General features: G+C 39.6%; 1 protein-coding gene across 1 annotated transcript in view; it reads right to left on the bottom strand.

Annotated features, from left to right (window-relative positions):
- Positions 1-16,150, bottom strand: part of LOC139938185 (fibrinogen-like protein 1) — a 30,860-nt gene continuing 14,710 nt past the window's right edge. Inside the window, exons 2-6 of the mRNA XM_071933577.1 lie at positions 7,554-7,808; positions 6,679-6,733; positions 6,243-6,468; positions 3,807-4,092; positions 1-290 (exon numbers count right to left, since the gene is read on the bottom strand). Of these exons, the coding sequence (XP_071789678.1) occupies positions 1-290; positions 3,807-4,092; positions 6,243-6,468; positions 6,679-6,733; positions 7,554-7,808 (1,112 nt within the window). The remainder of the gene's footprint in view (positions 291-3,806; positions 4,093-6,242; positions 6,469-6,678; positions 6,734-7,553; positions 7,809-16,150) is intronic.

Here is a 16,150-nt window from a genome sequence, read left to right as displayed (position 1 = left end):
TCATACACGGCGCATTTTCATTGCAGTGCGCGTTATTTGCGAATAGATGTTGCTCCACACGATGCCGCGGCCGAACTTATCGTTTGGGGGTATCTGAGAATACTCGCCGTTCAGATTACTGTGCGGCCCGGCACCAAAGCCTGTCTCTGTGCATCGATTGAACCACCAACCTCCCTTCAACTCATCGGCGCAGTTCAGATTGGGTTCGGCATCGTTGTCCTGATCGTGTGTCGTAAAGGGCTGTCCGTTGGATGGTGGTTCCTCGCCGGGAGAAGGGGAAAGACAGTCACCTGGTGGCAGATATAAAGAAACTAGGTTAACATTATTTTACACGTAGGCCCTAGTTCTTGCAGTATGTATAGAAATATTGACTTCTATATGAGGGGCACAGTTAAAATTATAGGCCCAAGTCGATCCAAAACCATGACTATGCCCGAAGCGAAGCTGAGGTCATAGCCATGGTTTTGACATCAGCGAGGGCCCGCCGGGAGGGACCAGACAATCACCTGAAACAAAAACATATTTAATAATGATTTGACAATTTAAAAAATCGTTCTATAAAGTGGACAATAAAAAGGAAGTTCCAACAACATTTGAAAAGAAAAAAGTAGTTATCATCGGCAATAGGTTGTGCAAGTCTTGATTGTGTTCGAACCTCCGTAGTTGGTCCAAATCACATTATGTTTTCCGTGTGCGCAATTCTGTTTCTTCCAATACTAACAATTAGTTATACAAATATTGAGTTGTTTAGCCATGAAAAAGAAGAGAAAGTAAAACAAACCACAAAGAAAATCAGAGAATAAAACTTGATACTCGTTTTCTTGAATATAATTCTGCATTTTGCCCCATTGACATTCGTGTTAGCGTTTATTTGTTTCCTATAACCATCTTTGGGCGTGATTGTTGAATGTGATTGTTGAATTTTCTTTAAAAATAAGCGGTAACTTGGTCCCAAGTTACACATTTTGTTTCAAAATTAAATTGAACAGTATCTTTTTATTGAATGTATACGAATTGAATTTTATTTAAAACAAACTACAATTTTTTGTTTTCAAGAAGTTATTTTTTCTTAGTTCAGCCCCAAGCCATTTACATTTTACCCAATCAGTTTCTCTCGTGGTAATATTTGATATCTGAAACAAAACGCCGTACCCCCTTAGTGATCCGTGGCTGCTGCCTCTCTGGGTATCATAAAACGTGGGGTTTGATCCTGGCTAAACGGCTGTCACACGTTGTGTGTGGCTTATGATTATCACACAGAACAGAGGCGTTGGCAAAATAGGGAGATCGCTGCTCAGTTGGTAGAGCGCCGCTGTGGCAGGGGGTCTGTTCCCACGGAGATTCTGTCGCCATTGGCAAATTTGTGTACAAACTTTGTGTCCTCTTTTGAATAATCCTTCTTCCAGCCCATGTTAATTCCCCATATGGGGGACAGAATCTCCAGCGGACAGAATTCCCGGACACCGGCACTTTAATCTGGAGGTCGCTGGTTCCCGATCTAGTCAATGTTTCGTTGTTCAACCGCAAAATTTTAAATAGAAACTAAAATGCTTCAAATAGCTTGAGTTAACGACTCTAACGCTGGGTTCAAGAACGCTGGATGTGGTATAGTCATATCAAGGAAGTCTTGAGGCTTTTCCACACTGTCCAATTTTTAAATTAGTTATATAAAATGGACAATAAAAAATGAAGTTCCAACAATATTTGAAAAGAAAGGTAGTTATCATCGGCAATAGGTTGTGCAAGTCTTGATTGTGTTCGAACCTCCTTAGTTGCTCCAAATCACATTATGTTTTCCGTGTGCGCAATTCTGTTTCTTCAAATATTAACAATTAGTTATACAAATATTTAGTTGTTTAGCCATAAAATAGATGAGAAAGTAAACAAACAACAATGAAAATCAGAGAATAAAACTTGATCCTCGTTTTCTTGAATATAATTCTGCATTTTGCCCCATTGACATTCATGTTTAGCGTTTTTGTGTGTCCTATAACCATCTTTGGGCGTGATTGTTGAATGTGATTGTTGAATTTTCTTTAAAAAATAAGCGGTAACTTGGTCCCAAGTTACACATTTTGTTTCAAAATTAAATTGAACAGTATCTTTTTATTGAATGTATACGAATTGAATTTTATTTAAAACAAACTACAATTTTTTGTTTTCAAGAAGCTATTTTTTCTTAGTTCAGCCCCAAGTCATTTACATTTTACCCAATCAGTTTCTCTCGTGGTAATATTTGATATCTGAAACAAAACGCCGTATCCCCTTAATGATCCCTGGCTGCTGCCTCTCTGGGGTATCATAAAACGTGGGGTTTGAGTTCTGGCTAAACGGCTGTTACACGTTGTGTATGGCTTCTGATTATCACACAGAACAGAGGCGTTGGCAAAATAGGGAGACCGCCGCTCAGTTGGTAGAGCGCCGCTGTGGCAGGAGGATCTGTTCCCACGGAGATTCTGTCGCCATTAGCAAACTTTTGTACAAACTTCTTCCGAAAGGGCTCTCTTTTGAACCATCTTTCTTCCGGCCCATGTTAATTCACCATATGGGAGACAGAATCTCCAGCGGACAGAATTCCTTGGGACACCGGCACTTTAATCTGGAGGTCGCTGGTTCCCGATCTAGTCAATGTTTCGTTGTTGCAACCGCAACATTTTAAACAGAAACTAAAATGCTTCAAATAGCTTGAGTTAACGACTCTAACGCTGGGTTCAAGAACGCTGGATGTGGTATAGTCATATCAAGGAAGTCTTGAGGCCTTTCCACACTGTCCAAAATCTCAGGGTCGGAACCTGTTCCGAACCGGAGGATTTTTTCATCCCGTTTCACACTGTACAAATTTCAACCCGCCTCCGATCCGGGTAGCATGCTCTAGCCGGATAGACATCATCACTGGCAGGGACCAGGGTTGAAAATCTCAATCCGGGTCGAAATTTAATTTTTCGGCATGAACCGTTAACAGCTCACGCATTAGCCGGTTCACGTAAAGACCAGTCTGAATGTTGCTTGTCTCTGATCCGTGTCGAAAAGAAGCGAGGCTGAACAGGAGAGGACCCGGTGTGGCGGTTTCAACTTTCCGCTGTGTTCAGTTTTCCGAATGACCAAATACGGTAGCATTACGTCATGCGATGCCTGCGCACAGCAAGCGAAAGTAGTCCCTTTTTAGTGCCGTATTGAGTTATCCGTTACCCTCCGGTAGCTGTCATGGCGGCGTCCACGAGTCGAGTGCAACTAGCGGCAAACGCGTGGATCGTATGAGTTGTTTTTTTATGCAAGCAGAGTGTGACCTGCCTAAAGTTGTTCCCATGAATACATGTAAAGATAGGACACGAGATTATGTGACTACACAGAAAAGAATCGGAATATAAACAATTTGGGGTCACTGCTGAGAGAACTACAGTACTCGCCAGGGTACTCGCGGCGGTATCTGACAGGTCACCCGGAAAACTGAACACGCCGGAAAGCTAAAACCGTTCGAACAACGTGCAGATATGACCGACTACGTCACCCGGAAAACTGAACACGGCGGAAGACTGAAACCGCCACACCGGGAAGGTTTCAACGCGGTTCGAGATGGAGGTAGTGTGAAAGGCCTAAAGTGTGATGGCTTCGTAAAAATATATATTTAGGTGTAGGCCTATGTGGCATTTTGATCCCCGATGTGTGTCACCCAAATTAACATCAACTGAAGGAAGTCGAATCAAAGGAAAGCGCCACAAGACACAAATTTTACACCGGCAGTGTACGTCTGTAACAGCTCAGAAAACGCATTCGAATTGTTACAAACTGTGTAATAGCTCACTTACTCAAAGGGTTTTCACGATCAGCTTTAAATGCACCAACATGAAGAGTGTAGTTCTCTCCATCGACACGAAAATCATTATACGCCCCAGCCTGGTGGCTTCCATCCTTGATTGTTAGCCTCACTCTCATCTGCCATCCCTGCTCCCCAGCTACGGGTTCAGTGAGACGACGGAGGATCTCGTTCCCCAGCCAGAACGACCCTTCCTTGTCACCGAAACCATCCCTATACTCGGCCCAGCTGCGGGTGAAATTCAGAGCCCCATCCACGCGTCTACGTCTCTGGAAAACCTGATGAACAAAATAACGACATTAATTTTTATCAGACATCTCAAGAAATTGTAACAATTGAGAGCAAATTATTTGCGAAAGCGACCGCTGTTTGAATTTATATTTTAAGCAACACAAACGTGCTAAACATTACATTTTTTTAAGGCGGTGTGGCAGGAGATTTTGTCCCACCAGAGATGATGTCCCCGTGCACCCCCCTCCCCATCCCCCCATACGGCAAACGGTTTGCAAACTACTTCTGATAGCGCCCTCTTTTGAATCCTCCTCCTCCAGCCTATGGGAATTTTGGACAGAATCTCCGTCCAGAATTCCCTGGGACACGGGCACTGAAATCTTGTCATCACTCGACAACCCCGTTCCCCAGTCATCCAGACTATAACATCAACAGACTTCATCTCTGACCACTGTGCGCTGTGCGCAATCCACTGTCATCTCGACTATGAACAACCCAAAATCACCCATCGCAAAATGAAGACAATAGACCAAAACACCGCATCACCACATTTTCTCCAATCGGAAACCCAGTCGACCCGCTATTCTACCAGTATAACGCCGTTCTCGACACCCATGCCCCCACCAAAACCAGCGTGATCTTAAAGGAGCATATTGCCTTGGATCGGACGAGTTGTCTTTGAAAAGCGGTCGAAATCGTTTGTTATGAAATGCATATGGTTAGATAGATAATTTAAAAGTAGAATATAATGATCCACACAAACATGCCTCGAAATTTCACGGTTTTCCTTATACGTCGCGAACTAACACGGTCGACCCTTTCATGGAGTAAAAATTGTGACTCCTTGAAATGGCCGACCGTGTTATTAGTTCACGACGTAAAAAGAAAACCGTGCAATTTCGAGTGATACTTGTGTGTATCACTTTATTCAACTTTTAAAATATCTCTCTAACCATTTGCATTTCTTTACAAACGGTTTCAAACGCTTTTCAAATACCAACTCGTCCGATCAAAGGCAACGTGTTCCTTTTACAGTTAAACTTCTGATTCCTGGGTAGAACGATGACATGGCTTCAGCTAAACGAACGACGCTGTCGTTTAGTTCACCTGAAGGTTTACTGTTTTTTTGTTTTTTCCAAACTCAGCAAGATTTTGGTTATTAAGGCATTGGACACCTGTGGTAATTTTCATAGACCAGTCTTCTCACTTGGTGTATCTCAACGTATGCATTAATTAACAAATCTGCGATTTTTTTTTATACAATTGGGCATCGTAGTTGCAAAAGAAAAAAACACCCTTGTTGCACAACTTTGTGTGGGCTTTCAGATACCTGAAAAAGTTTCAGGCCTGAAGTATTTTAGTATTCGAGTCAGAAGTTTACCTCTCTCGAAAAATTACATTACTTCAGAGGGAGTCTTTTTCCAAATTGTTATACTCTAAACAGCTCTACATTTCTCGTAACTATCGCGTACGTTTTAACATTATTTTGAGTTAAATTAACAATTTTAGTGTCCAGTGCCTTTTAGACAAAATTCAACAACTTCAAATCCAATTTTAATTTTATGTTAAAAAATACGTGACTGTGAGAACAAAACGTCATTTGTTTAGGTCACCAATCATCCAATGCAAAGAAAAACCACACCCATTCTACCATCATTTCCAAATAACTCAGCAATTGGGAGCAGCTTCTCAGTTTTTTTTCAAAAACTAGAGCTCACAAATCAGAAAAGATAATACGGTTTTAGGGTCTATAAACAATGAAAGAATATGTCAAAGCGACGAGATGGGCTGATATTAAGAAGGTTCAGCTGCACATTACGCAAGCAAAAACGTGAACGTGAACGTGAGAAAATAATTATGTAGAAATCTCACGTTTTAAGCATACGTGAAATTACCACTTTTTACGTCTGGTACGCACGTGTAGACGCCATACGTGAGCATGACATGGGCCAAAATGGTGATGTCAACTAGAAACAACACAATATTCTGACGTTCACGTTTACGTTTTTGCTCGCGTAAAATGCAGCTTTACCATCATACTGATTGAGTTTATCTGCCACGGGCCCCGAAATGCCACGATACTCAAACAGGAAGACAAAGGTACAAATAAGAACCCAAAACACGAACGCGTGTCTCAAAAAGAGGAAAAAGTCTCGCATAGAATCATAAAAATATGAAGAGAGCAAAGAAAACTTACTATCCATCCCTTCTTATTCATGTAACAGTAGACCTCTAGGCCGTCAGGATACTGAGATGGGGTGATATTGTACACACCACTCTTGTTGTGACCAGCGTCCAGCAAGGCCTGGCAGTCAACGTACTCGGGCTTGGTGGTAGTAGAGGTCTCAGTGGGTGTAGTTGGAGGAACCTTGGTAGTAGTTGGCGGGTCAGTGGTCGTAGTTGGCGGGTCCGTGGTCGTAGTTAGCGGGTGAGTGGTCGTCGTTGGCGGGCCAGTGGTCGTAGTTGGCTGGACAGTGGTTGTAGTTGGCTTGATAGTGGTCGTAGTTGGCGGGTCGGTGGTTGTAGTTGGCGGGTCAGTGGTGGTGGTTGGCTGGGCAGTGGTTGTAGTTGGCGGGACGGTGGTTGTAGTTGGCTGGACAGTGGTCGTTGTTGGCTTGACAGTGGTGGTGGTTGGCTGGCCGTTGGTGGTTGCGCTTGGCTGATTGGTCGAGGCATCTGTTGAAGATAATAAAATACAAAATAAGAAAGTATAATGCAACAGTAAACCTACGAGTAGTAGTAGGTCGGAGTAGATTTGATTGCTGACATTGTTTTTCATCAAAGACGTTGAAGAGTCTTGCATTTCTGCTAGAGAAATTTCGCCGAAAACCCTGATACAACGGAACATTTGGAAGTCAATTTTTAAAACACAGTCGCATCTTATCCAGTCCGATGGAATCTCCAAAAAGGACGAAATTTCCCAAAAGAAATAAACAATATAGACGATGAGTGGAGAACGTTAAATGAGCTCCAAAAATTAGTTTAGACCGAGTTTGTAACAGAGGGGAAATAGAGATGAGAAATTTTCCCACAGTAAATACTCTTCAATCATTTCAATGTAACCAAACCGAGGCTGGAAGGAAAATAGTCTGGTTCCTTTGTCGAGGATTACAACTACGTGTCCTATTTGCGTATGCCACGGCCCAGGTACCCAGCTTTTGCAGACTCCTCCTCTACGGTGTTCCCATTTTTGCATACATTTCCTACAAAATTCAAGGGGATGTTTTCAATCATCGTAGACCGTGTAATTTTTATGTGAATCTGTGATCTTAGACGAGTTTTTTTCTTACCAATATTATAATAGTAAAAGTTTGCGGTATTATACCATGTAATGATAATCTCTAAATGAGCTGGGGTGGTTCTGAAAAGAACCGATGGTTTCTTTCAAGAAGCACCCCAACTTAATCAGAGATTATCATTGCATGGTCTTACGCAAACCTTTATATCGTATTTTCACCATGCAATGTTTCAAATCCTCCCAATTCTGTAGCGTTCCTCAATTTCTCACCTTCGCATTTAAAATGAGCGCGAATCCTCGCCACGTCACTCGTAAAGAGCGGTTGATCTGTGAAATTCGCCCCGTTCGATCTTCCTTCCGCTACGGTCGGGTTGACTCCTCCAACCTTGATCCGTGTGCAGGAGCATCGGTTCTCGTGGTCTTCAGAGGGCAATATCCACCGGAGTTTTCCCTCGCTCTCCGGGTCACGTTCTTGTCCGTAGTAGCACACCCTCCCGTCGACGCCTCGGCTTCCAACAACCAGTACTTTAACATGAAATCGAATCAGAAAACAAATTGCTCGTCAAGCTATAATAATTTTTGCAATACGGTGGACACAATACTGGGTGCGTTCGATTAGCTTCCCTGTGTCTACCCCGCGGTGCTCACTCGGGTGAGCCCCTGACAAGAGCTAAACCAACGATCACTCACCGCTCTTGTAGTGACGTCATGCACCTGGGGCCACTCCCCAAGTGACCCACTCCACAAGCAGGGCACTGGGGCTGACCCGGGTGAGCCCATGGAATGACGTAAAAGCTAATCGAACGCACCGGGGTCAGACCGGGGTCAGACCGGGGATCAGACCGGGGTCGACCGAGGGAATCTAAACGAACGCACCCTATATAACACGTTTAGGTTTGGGTAAGTCTGTCTGTACACACCTACACCCAAACAGTACACTAGTAATTTATTGTCCATCATTCCTCAAAAAGGCCAATGTATGGTATCTCCTCCCCCCCCCGAAACAAAATAGTTGTCCGGGTTGGTTCGCGATGTGGGGCATGCTGAGGCCCTCTGCCCTCTTATTGTGTCCACGGAATCTCATGAATTCTTTGGAGGAATATATAGGGGCGGGTCTTCGTTATCTATCTGCCATAAACGCATAGTTTTGTGTGTTGAAAAAAAATTACGATTACACGGCACTGGCACGGTCCCAACATAATATGCATAAAAAAAAACATGTGAACATTTTAGCTGAATTGGTCATCGAAGTTGCAAGAGAATAATGGGGGAAAAACACTATTTGCACAAACAGTGTGTGTGCTTTCAGATGCATAATAAAAAGGCTTCAGCTGAATTATTTATTTCAGTGAGAAATTATCTCTTTCTAACTTCGGAGGGAGCTGTTTCTCACAATGTTTCATACTATCGACAGCTCCCCATCACTCATTACCAAGTAAGTTTTTATGCTGACAATTTTTTTGAGTGATTTACAAGTGAGTTTCCAGAGCCTTTAAAAGGTCAGGGTACTTTTTGTAGGACACAAAACCCAATATCCACACATTTAAATCAAACTCAAACAGTTTAAAGATAATCGAAAGGTTCCTTTAAGATATTACTTGCTGAGGAGCTGTAGTTTTTTAGAAATGAGTAAAACAAGTCACGAAAATAATGTTCGTCTCAGGGGACGAAAATTATTTTCGTCAGTGACATTGGTTTATCCATTTCTCAAAAACTAAAGCATTTAACTCCATGATCTCAGAAGTAATATTTTAAGGGAAGCTTGCTACTATCATTATCTTCAAACGGTGTAAGTTTAATGTAAATTTGTGGACATTGTGTTTTGTGTTACAAAAAGTACCCAAATCCGTCAAAACCGTAAAGACGAGCAACTTTTTACTGTGTGACATTAGGCGGGAAGTTTATATTGAAAGGTCAACATCAGCTTGCGTATGAGCGGGAACAAACACCAAACAATAAACCAAAAGAAAATTTGCATAAACGTCCGGCAATTCAGAGACAAGCACTTATTATCGTTCAATTTTGTAATCGTCCTCTCGGCCTTCATTTGTTTTTATACTTCGCTACTTATCATGACAAAAAGCCGTTTAACAAGATTGAATACTGGTTGAGGCGGCTTTTTGTTCCATGCGCTCATTTTGAATTTTTTCTAACAATTTTACGTTTTTTTTTTCTCCGATTTTGTTTTAATGTCATATAGCAATTTGCGGCATTGTTGCCGAGTAGGCCTACAACCTTTCAGAACAATTAACGTGGGTTGATGTTAATAAATACTAGACAATAAAATAATTAGTTGTTACTGTGAGGCAGTCTTTGTTCTCTTATAAATTATTAATTCATGAGATAAGCTCTTGTTCAATCATTATCATTAACCATGACGATGGTATAGCCATAAAGGTCTCGTGATGCGCAATTCACATTACAAAATAAAACATTTATCTCCGGTTATGAAAATCGTTAGTCTTGCAGATCAATTACTACTAGTGGAGAGAACTTTTTCAATGGAGTTCGTGGATCAACTGCTTTGTATTACAAAATCCCATTGACTTGAAGAAAAGTTTGAGTGAGAAGACTTAAAGGCACTGGACACTATTGGTAATTACTCAAATTAATACTTGGCACAACAACTTACTTGGTAACGAGCAAATAATAAAATACTTCAGCTGAAGCATTTTATTATACATCTGAAAGCACACAAAGTTTTGCAACAAGGGCGTTACTCTTTCAATATTCTCTTGTAACTTCGAGGACCAATTGCGTCCACATTTTCACAGATTTGTTATTTTATTGCATACGTTGGGATACACCAAGGGAGAATGCTGGTCTTTTACCATTTTCAAGAATTTGTTCCAAGCCGGATCAATTTGGCGGCCATCTTGTTGGCCATCTTGGATTTCTGACGAAAATCGTAAACTAACATAGTAATCTAATATCACACAGAGATAAATGGACACATTTTCAAAGTATAATTCTAGTATGAGGGGATTGTTTAGAGCGTAAAATTATCACAAGGGGCCCATTTGGCGGCCGTCTTTGCGGCCAGTTTGGATTTCTGACACATTTTGCAACTAAACAGCATACAGAGACAAATGAAAACATTGTTTTTTTCAGCATAACTTTAGCATGGGAAAGTGATTGAAAATGGTTATACACGAATTAACCATAATTTATTGTCAATTCAAGTTTGTGCTGGAAGGATTTTAGGGGTTGAGCAAAAACATTATTTGGGCAAAACAGTCTGTCCCTTTTTTTGTATGTCCATATTGAAGCATGAATTAGAATAGCCTGCCGTCGATTTCACCAAACTCTTAATAACTTATCATGTATGATTAATCTCAGGACTTAGGACGAGCTAAAGACAATGGACACTATTGGTAATTGTCAAAGACTAGTCTTCTCACTTGGTGTATCTCAACATATGCATGAAATAACAGACCTGTAAAGAAACCCCTTTTAAACCCAACTCAACCTGGATTTCCCGAAACCCGTTGAGTAGAAAATGTTGCGTTGCACATGATTCGATTTTTCGCGAATGCGCCAATGACGCGACCAAATCAAAAGAGCATATAGGCTCGACACCCCCACCCCCCCCCCCCCCCATTTCTCCCCTCCTCAATTGCATTATACACAGACACTTTGTGTATATTAAAAAACATGGACGTTGTTACTCGTACTCGTGAAACCGAAGCAATTATTGGTGATTTAGAATTGGAATTGGGCCATGACTCATTTCGGCAATTTACTCATCAGGCGACGCCATTAACATTTCAATAGAAGTTAGTGGTGAGATGCTACACACACCGGCATTGTGTTGGGTGCGCAGGTGTCACAATATTTTATCTCATGGGGACACCTAATTAATGTCGAATTGAGGTACTTTTTGTAAACACAAAACACAATGTTCACAGATTTACATTAAAGTTTGAAGATTATGAAGAGGGCTTCACTTCAAATATTACTTTCTGAGGTGCCGTAGAGAAATTGTTGAGAAATGAGTAAAACAATGTAACAAAAATACGTTTTAAGAGTCAGTTCAGGTAAATAGGTGACATATTTGCTCACGGTCAAAAAATGATTTTTTTTTTTATACTTTGTGGGTGGAAGGGCCTTGGGGTGCAAGTAAACAAAATTTCATTTTCAGTTCCATATATAGCCTGTTGCCATGGTTACGGCTCATTTTGTTTTTTGGCCATTTTAGGCCGATTTTGGGTTCTGAAAAAACTGGTTTTTAGCTCATATTTACAACTCCACCCACCAAAATGCAAAATTATTTCAAAAAACCTTGTATATCACTACAAAGTATCATCCTTGGCCTTCCTTGAGAATTTTTTTTATTGCATTAAATATCACCCTTGTGCCATTTTTGCATCGTTTATTACAGTATGTTTTTAGAACTTGCAAAATCGCCATTTTTACCCTATTTTTGGACCCCAAAATGTCAACTTGCCAGGGGTCTCAGAAAATTTTCCTTTCGGCTGTGGTTAGGGCCAACATTGGTAATCTCATATCTGGTGAGAAAAACTTGGGCAATTGTATCCTGTGGTGACAGTACTGCCTCAAAACTAGACTTTTTTCCCCACAACGTGAAAAATGCCTTTTTAAGGGTTATTTCACATAATATTGACATATGTTTCCACATTTTAAAAGAAAGGAATATTTTTCTAATACTTTGAGGATGGTAGGGACTTGGGTCCAAATAAGCAAAATTAACTTTTCAAATCATATAACACGTTGCCATGGTAACAGTTCATTTGTGTTTAGGCCACTTTAGGCCGATTTGGGGGTCTGAAAACTGTTTTTTAGTTGATATTTACAACTCCACCCCACCCCCCCCCCCAAAAAAAAAAAAAAAAAAAAAATCATAAAGCCTTTTCCATCACTACAAGTTATCATCCTTGGCTTTACTTGAGACAACAAATTATTGTTATAAATTTCACCCTTGTGCTATTTTTAGAACGTGCATTAGAGTATGTTTTTAGAACTTGCAAAATCAACATTTTTACCATATTTTTCCCTCAAAATTTCATTTTTTTCCGGAGAATATTTTCCTGTCTCAAAAGTAGACCCTTTTCCCCCAAAACATGGAGAAATGCATTTTGAAATATTTGCTTCATTTTGAATTTATAACAGAAAAAAGTAATAATTCCATCAATCTGGTAGCTTTTCATATAAGCACTCTGTAGGCTTAGTGCATTACCCAACATTGATCAGGACTTGTTGTCGACCTAAATCTTAGAACTTGCCCCACATTGGCCCCGCCCCAATCATATTTCTTGACATTGCATAAAACAAAGTTTTGTGAACAGCGCCTCTTTTTTGAGAGTCACAATTTTTAATTCCATTTGCACATCAAGAAAGTTTGTGCTGTCTTAATTTGTGTTGGTTCTCAGAATATTTCCCTTTTGGTTGTGATTGGGCTATCATTATGGTTTGCATGTCTGCTGGGGCGAAACACTTTGGTGTTGTGACACATCTGCATCAAACATGGTAATTTTTCCGAAAACAAGAAAAAAATGCATTTTGAAGATATCTATCCCTTAGTTTGAATTGATAAAACACAAAAACGAGCATGATCGTTAAACACTGTTTCCATTCTCTTTAAAGTAACAAGTACAACATTTTTATTTTTAAGCCACAACCATGCTTTGCCACTGAGAGTTCTTGTTTTGTCATGACTACTTTACCTAGTTGTACAGGTATGATTCACATTGCAAGAAGAGAAGTAGTGCGATGAGCATTCTTTACACGTTGTCTATACATGGCCTTATAACAGTCTAAGTTGTCCCCTGCCTGCTACCAAACTAAATATTTTCATCCCCATCAGAACAAAGAGGCTCTACAACTGCGCAAATACTGTCTCCAAAGTATCTAAATGGCCATTCACCTGCTTTAGCCTCCTGTTAGCAGTTCCCCCACCCATGGTGGGGTTCCTTTCAATTGTACTGTTGCAAACAATAACAGAGTTGGTTTATTTAACGTGATAAACAATTCAGAAGGTAATATAATGTTTGACAATGTTTTTTGTTGATCGTTCTCAGAGACATATATACCAAATATGAATTAGTAAGATAGTGAATGGAAAAAATAATCAAACTAGGATGAATAAACTTTTGTCACTGCAATTGCATCTTACTAATTTAGGTTGAGCAGGTGCAAGTCTTTACAACTTCTTTCAATGTTGCTTCATTAAAGGAACACGTTGCCTTGGATCGGTCGAGTTGGTCTTTGAAAAGCGTTTGTAACCGTTTATTACAAAATGCGTATGATTAGAAAGATATTTTAAAAGTAGAAAACAATGATCCACACAAGTATCACACAAAAACATCTTTCTAACCATATGCATTTTATAACAAACGGTTACAAACGCATTTCAAAGACCAACTTGACCGATCCCAGGCAACGTGTTCCTTTTAAATGATCTCCTTACGCTCATCTTGCAAATCGTTAGTATCTTTGTTTTTAATAAGATCTTGGCAAACTTTTTCCAACACTTTTAAGCGGTGACTTTTTAATTTCCCACATTTGTGTTGGACATGATTGGATGCTCCAAACCATCTGCAGCACAGAAACTATATTGTTTATGATCTCTATCTCTATGAAAAGTTGAACATTTGGTAGCAGGCAGGGACCAAGGAGAGTATATAGGCCCTGTATTAAAGCAATTTGTAAAGAATGCTCATCGCACTCTACTTGCACTGGGAATCATACCTGTACAATAGGTAAAGTAGCCAAATCAAGAACTCTCCGTGGCAAAACATTGGTTATGGCTTGGTTGGATACCATTATGTTAAATAAAAACTTTGTATTCAATACTCAAAGGGCATGAAAACAGTGTCAGATTTTTACAAGCATGCATTGTTTTTGAAAAAAATTACTACACTTGAGGCAGGTAGTGTCACAACAGGATACAATAAACCCAAGTGTTTCTCCCCAGAAGACATGAAAACACCAATAATCGCCCCAATCACAACCGAAAGGGAACCCTTTCAAAAAAGAGGCGCTATTCGCAAAACATTGTTTTATGCAATGTCAAGGAATATGATTGGGGCTGGGCCGCCAAATTCTAAAATTTATGTCATCAATAGTTCCTGATCAATGTTGGGTAATCCACTTAGCCTACAGAGTGCTTAGGAAGAGCTGCAAGATTGATAGAATTATTACTTTTTTCTGTTATAAATTCAATATGAAGAAAAAACAATTCAAAATGCATTTTTCTGTTTTGGGAAAAAAAGTCTATTTTTGAGACAGTACTGTTACATCAGGATACACTTGCCCAAGTTTTTCTTACCAGAAATAAAAAGATCAATTTTGGCCCTAATCAAAACCGAAAGGAAAATATTCTGAGACCCCTGAAAAAAATGAAATTTTGAGGGCAAAAAATATGGTAAAAATGTTGATTTTGCAAGTTCGAAAAACATACTCTAATGCACGTTCTAAAAATAGCACAAGGGTGAAATTTATAGCAATACTTTTTTTACTCAAGTAAATCCAAGGATGATACTTTGTAGTGATGTAAAATGTTTCATGAAATATTTGTGTTTTTTGGTGGGGTGGAGTTGTAATTCAGACCCCCAAATCGGCCTAAAGTGGCCTAAACACAAATAAACTGTTACCATGGCAACGTATTATATAATGATTTGATATGTAAATTTTGTTTATTTGGACCCCAAGTCCCTACCATCCACAAAGTATCAGAAAAAATATTCTTTTTTTTCACCGTGGACACGTATGTCAATATTATTTGAAAAGACCCTTAAAAAGCATTTTTTCACGTTTTGGGGAAAAAAGTCTAGTTTTGAGGCAGTACTGTCACAACAGGATACAATTGCCCAAGTTTTTCTCACCAGATATGAGAATACCAATGTTGGCCCTAACCACAGCCGAAAGGAAAACTTCCTGAGACCCCTGATTTTGGTGGGATGGAATTGTAAAAATGAGCTAGAGTTTTTCAGACCCCAGTTTTTCAGACCCCAAAATCAGCCCAAAATGGCCAAAAAACAAAATCAGCCGTAACCATGGCAACGGGCTATATATGGAATTGAAAATGCAATTTTGTTTACTTGCACCCCAAGGCCCTTCCACCCACAAAGTATAAAAAAAATTCATTTTTTGACCGTGAGCAAGTATGTCAATTATTTACCTGAACTGACTCTTAAATGCTTAAGAGACTAAAAATTAATATTATTTTTTTTTATTTTTATTTAACTCATTTCTACAAAATAAAAATACAGCAACACAGAAAGTAATGTTTTAAGAGAAGCTTTCTACCATCATTATCTGCAAACCGTATAAGTTTAATGTAAATCTGTGGACATTGTGATTTGTGTCTTACAAAAAGTAGACCTACCCAGACCATTTAAAGGAATGTTACAAAATTCGCAAGAAGAAAACAATTGTGAAGAGAAAATATTATGAAAATCGGCATCGATGCAAAAAAAAAAAAAAAAAAAAAAAAAAAAAAAAACGCTCTCTGAGCGATAAACTCCAAACGCGAAAATTTATTATTTATTTGTCATCGAATGTGACATTTCAGACAGAAAAATTTCAAGGGGTGGTTTATACAGTAACTATCATCATCGTTAGACCGTGTACGTTTTATGTAAATCTGTGATCTACACGACTCTTTTTCTTACCAATTCTGCAATGTTCCTTTAATTATCATTATTAGAGGGTTTTTTGCCGTTCGTTTTATAATACCGTTCTCAATGCAATCATGGATGCGTAAAACCTGTTATTTTATTTTCCGAATGAAAGTTTTTACGCTCTAAAAAATCTGTGATCTTCACGGTTTTTTTTCTTCTTTTGTTTCTTACCAATTCTGTAATGTTCTTTTAAGTTGCTCTCGGTCTCCGTATAGCGAATATTAA

Source organism: Asterias amurensis, chromosome 6 (assembly GCF_032118995.1).
Source record: "Asterias amurensis chromosome 6, ASM3211899v1".
In the NCBI taxonomy this organism is placed as follows: domain Eukaryota; kingdom Metazoa; phylum Echinodermata; class Asteroidea; order Forcipulatida; family Asteriidae; genus Asterias; species Asterias amurensis.
The sequence above is the reverse complement of the archived record's forward strand: the minus strand, read 5'-3'. Positions and strand labels throughout refer to the sequence as shown.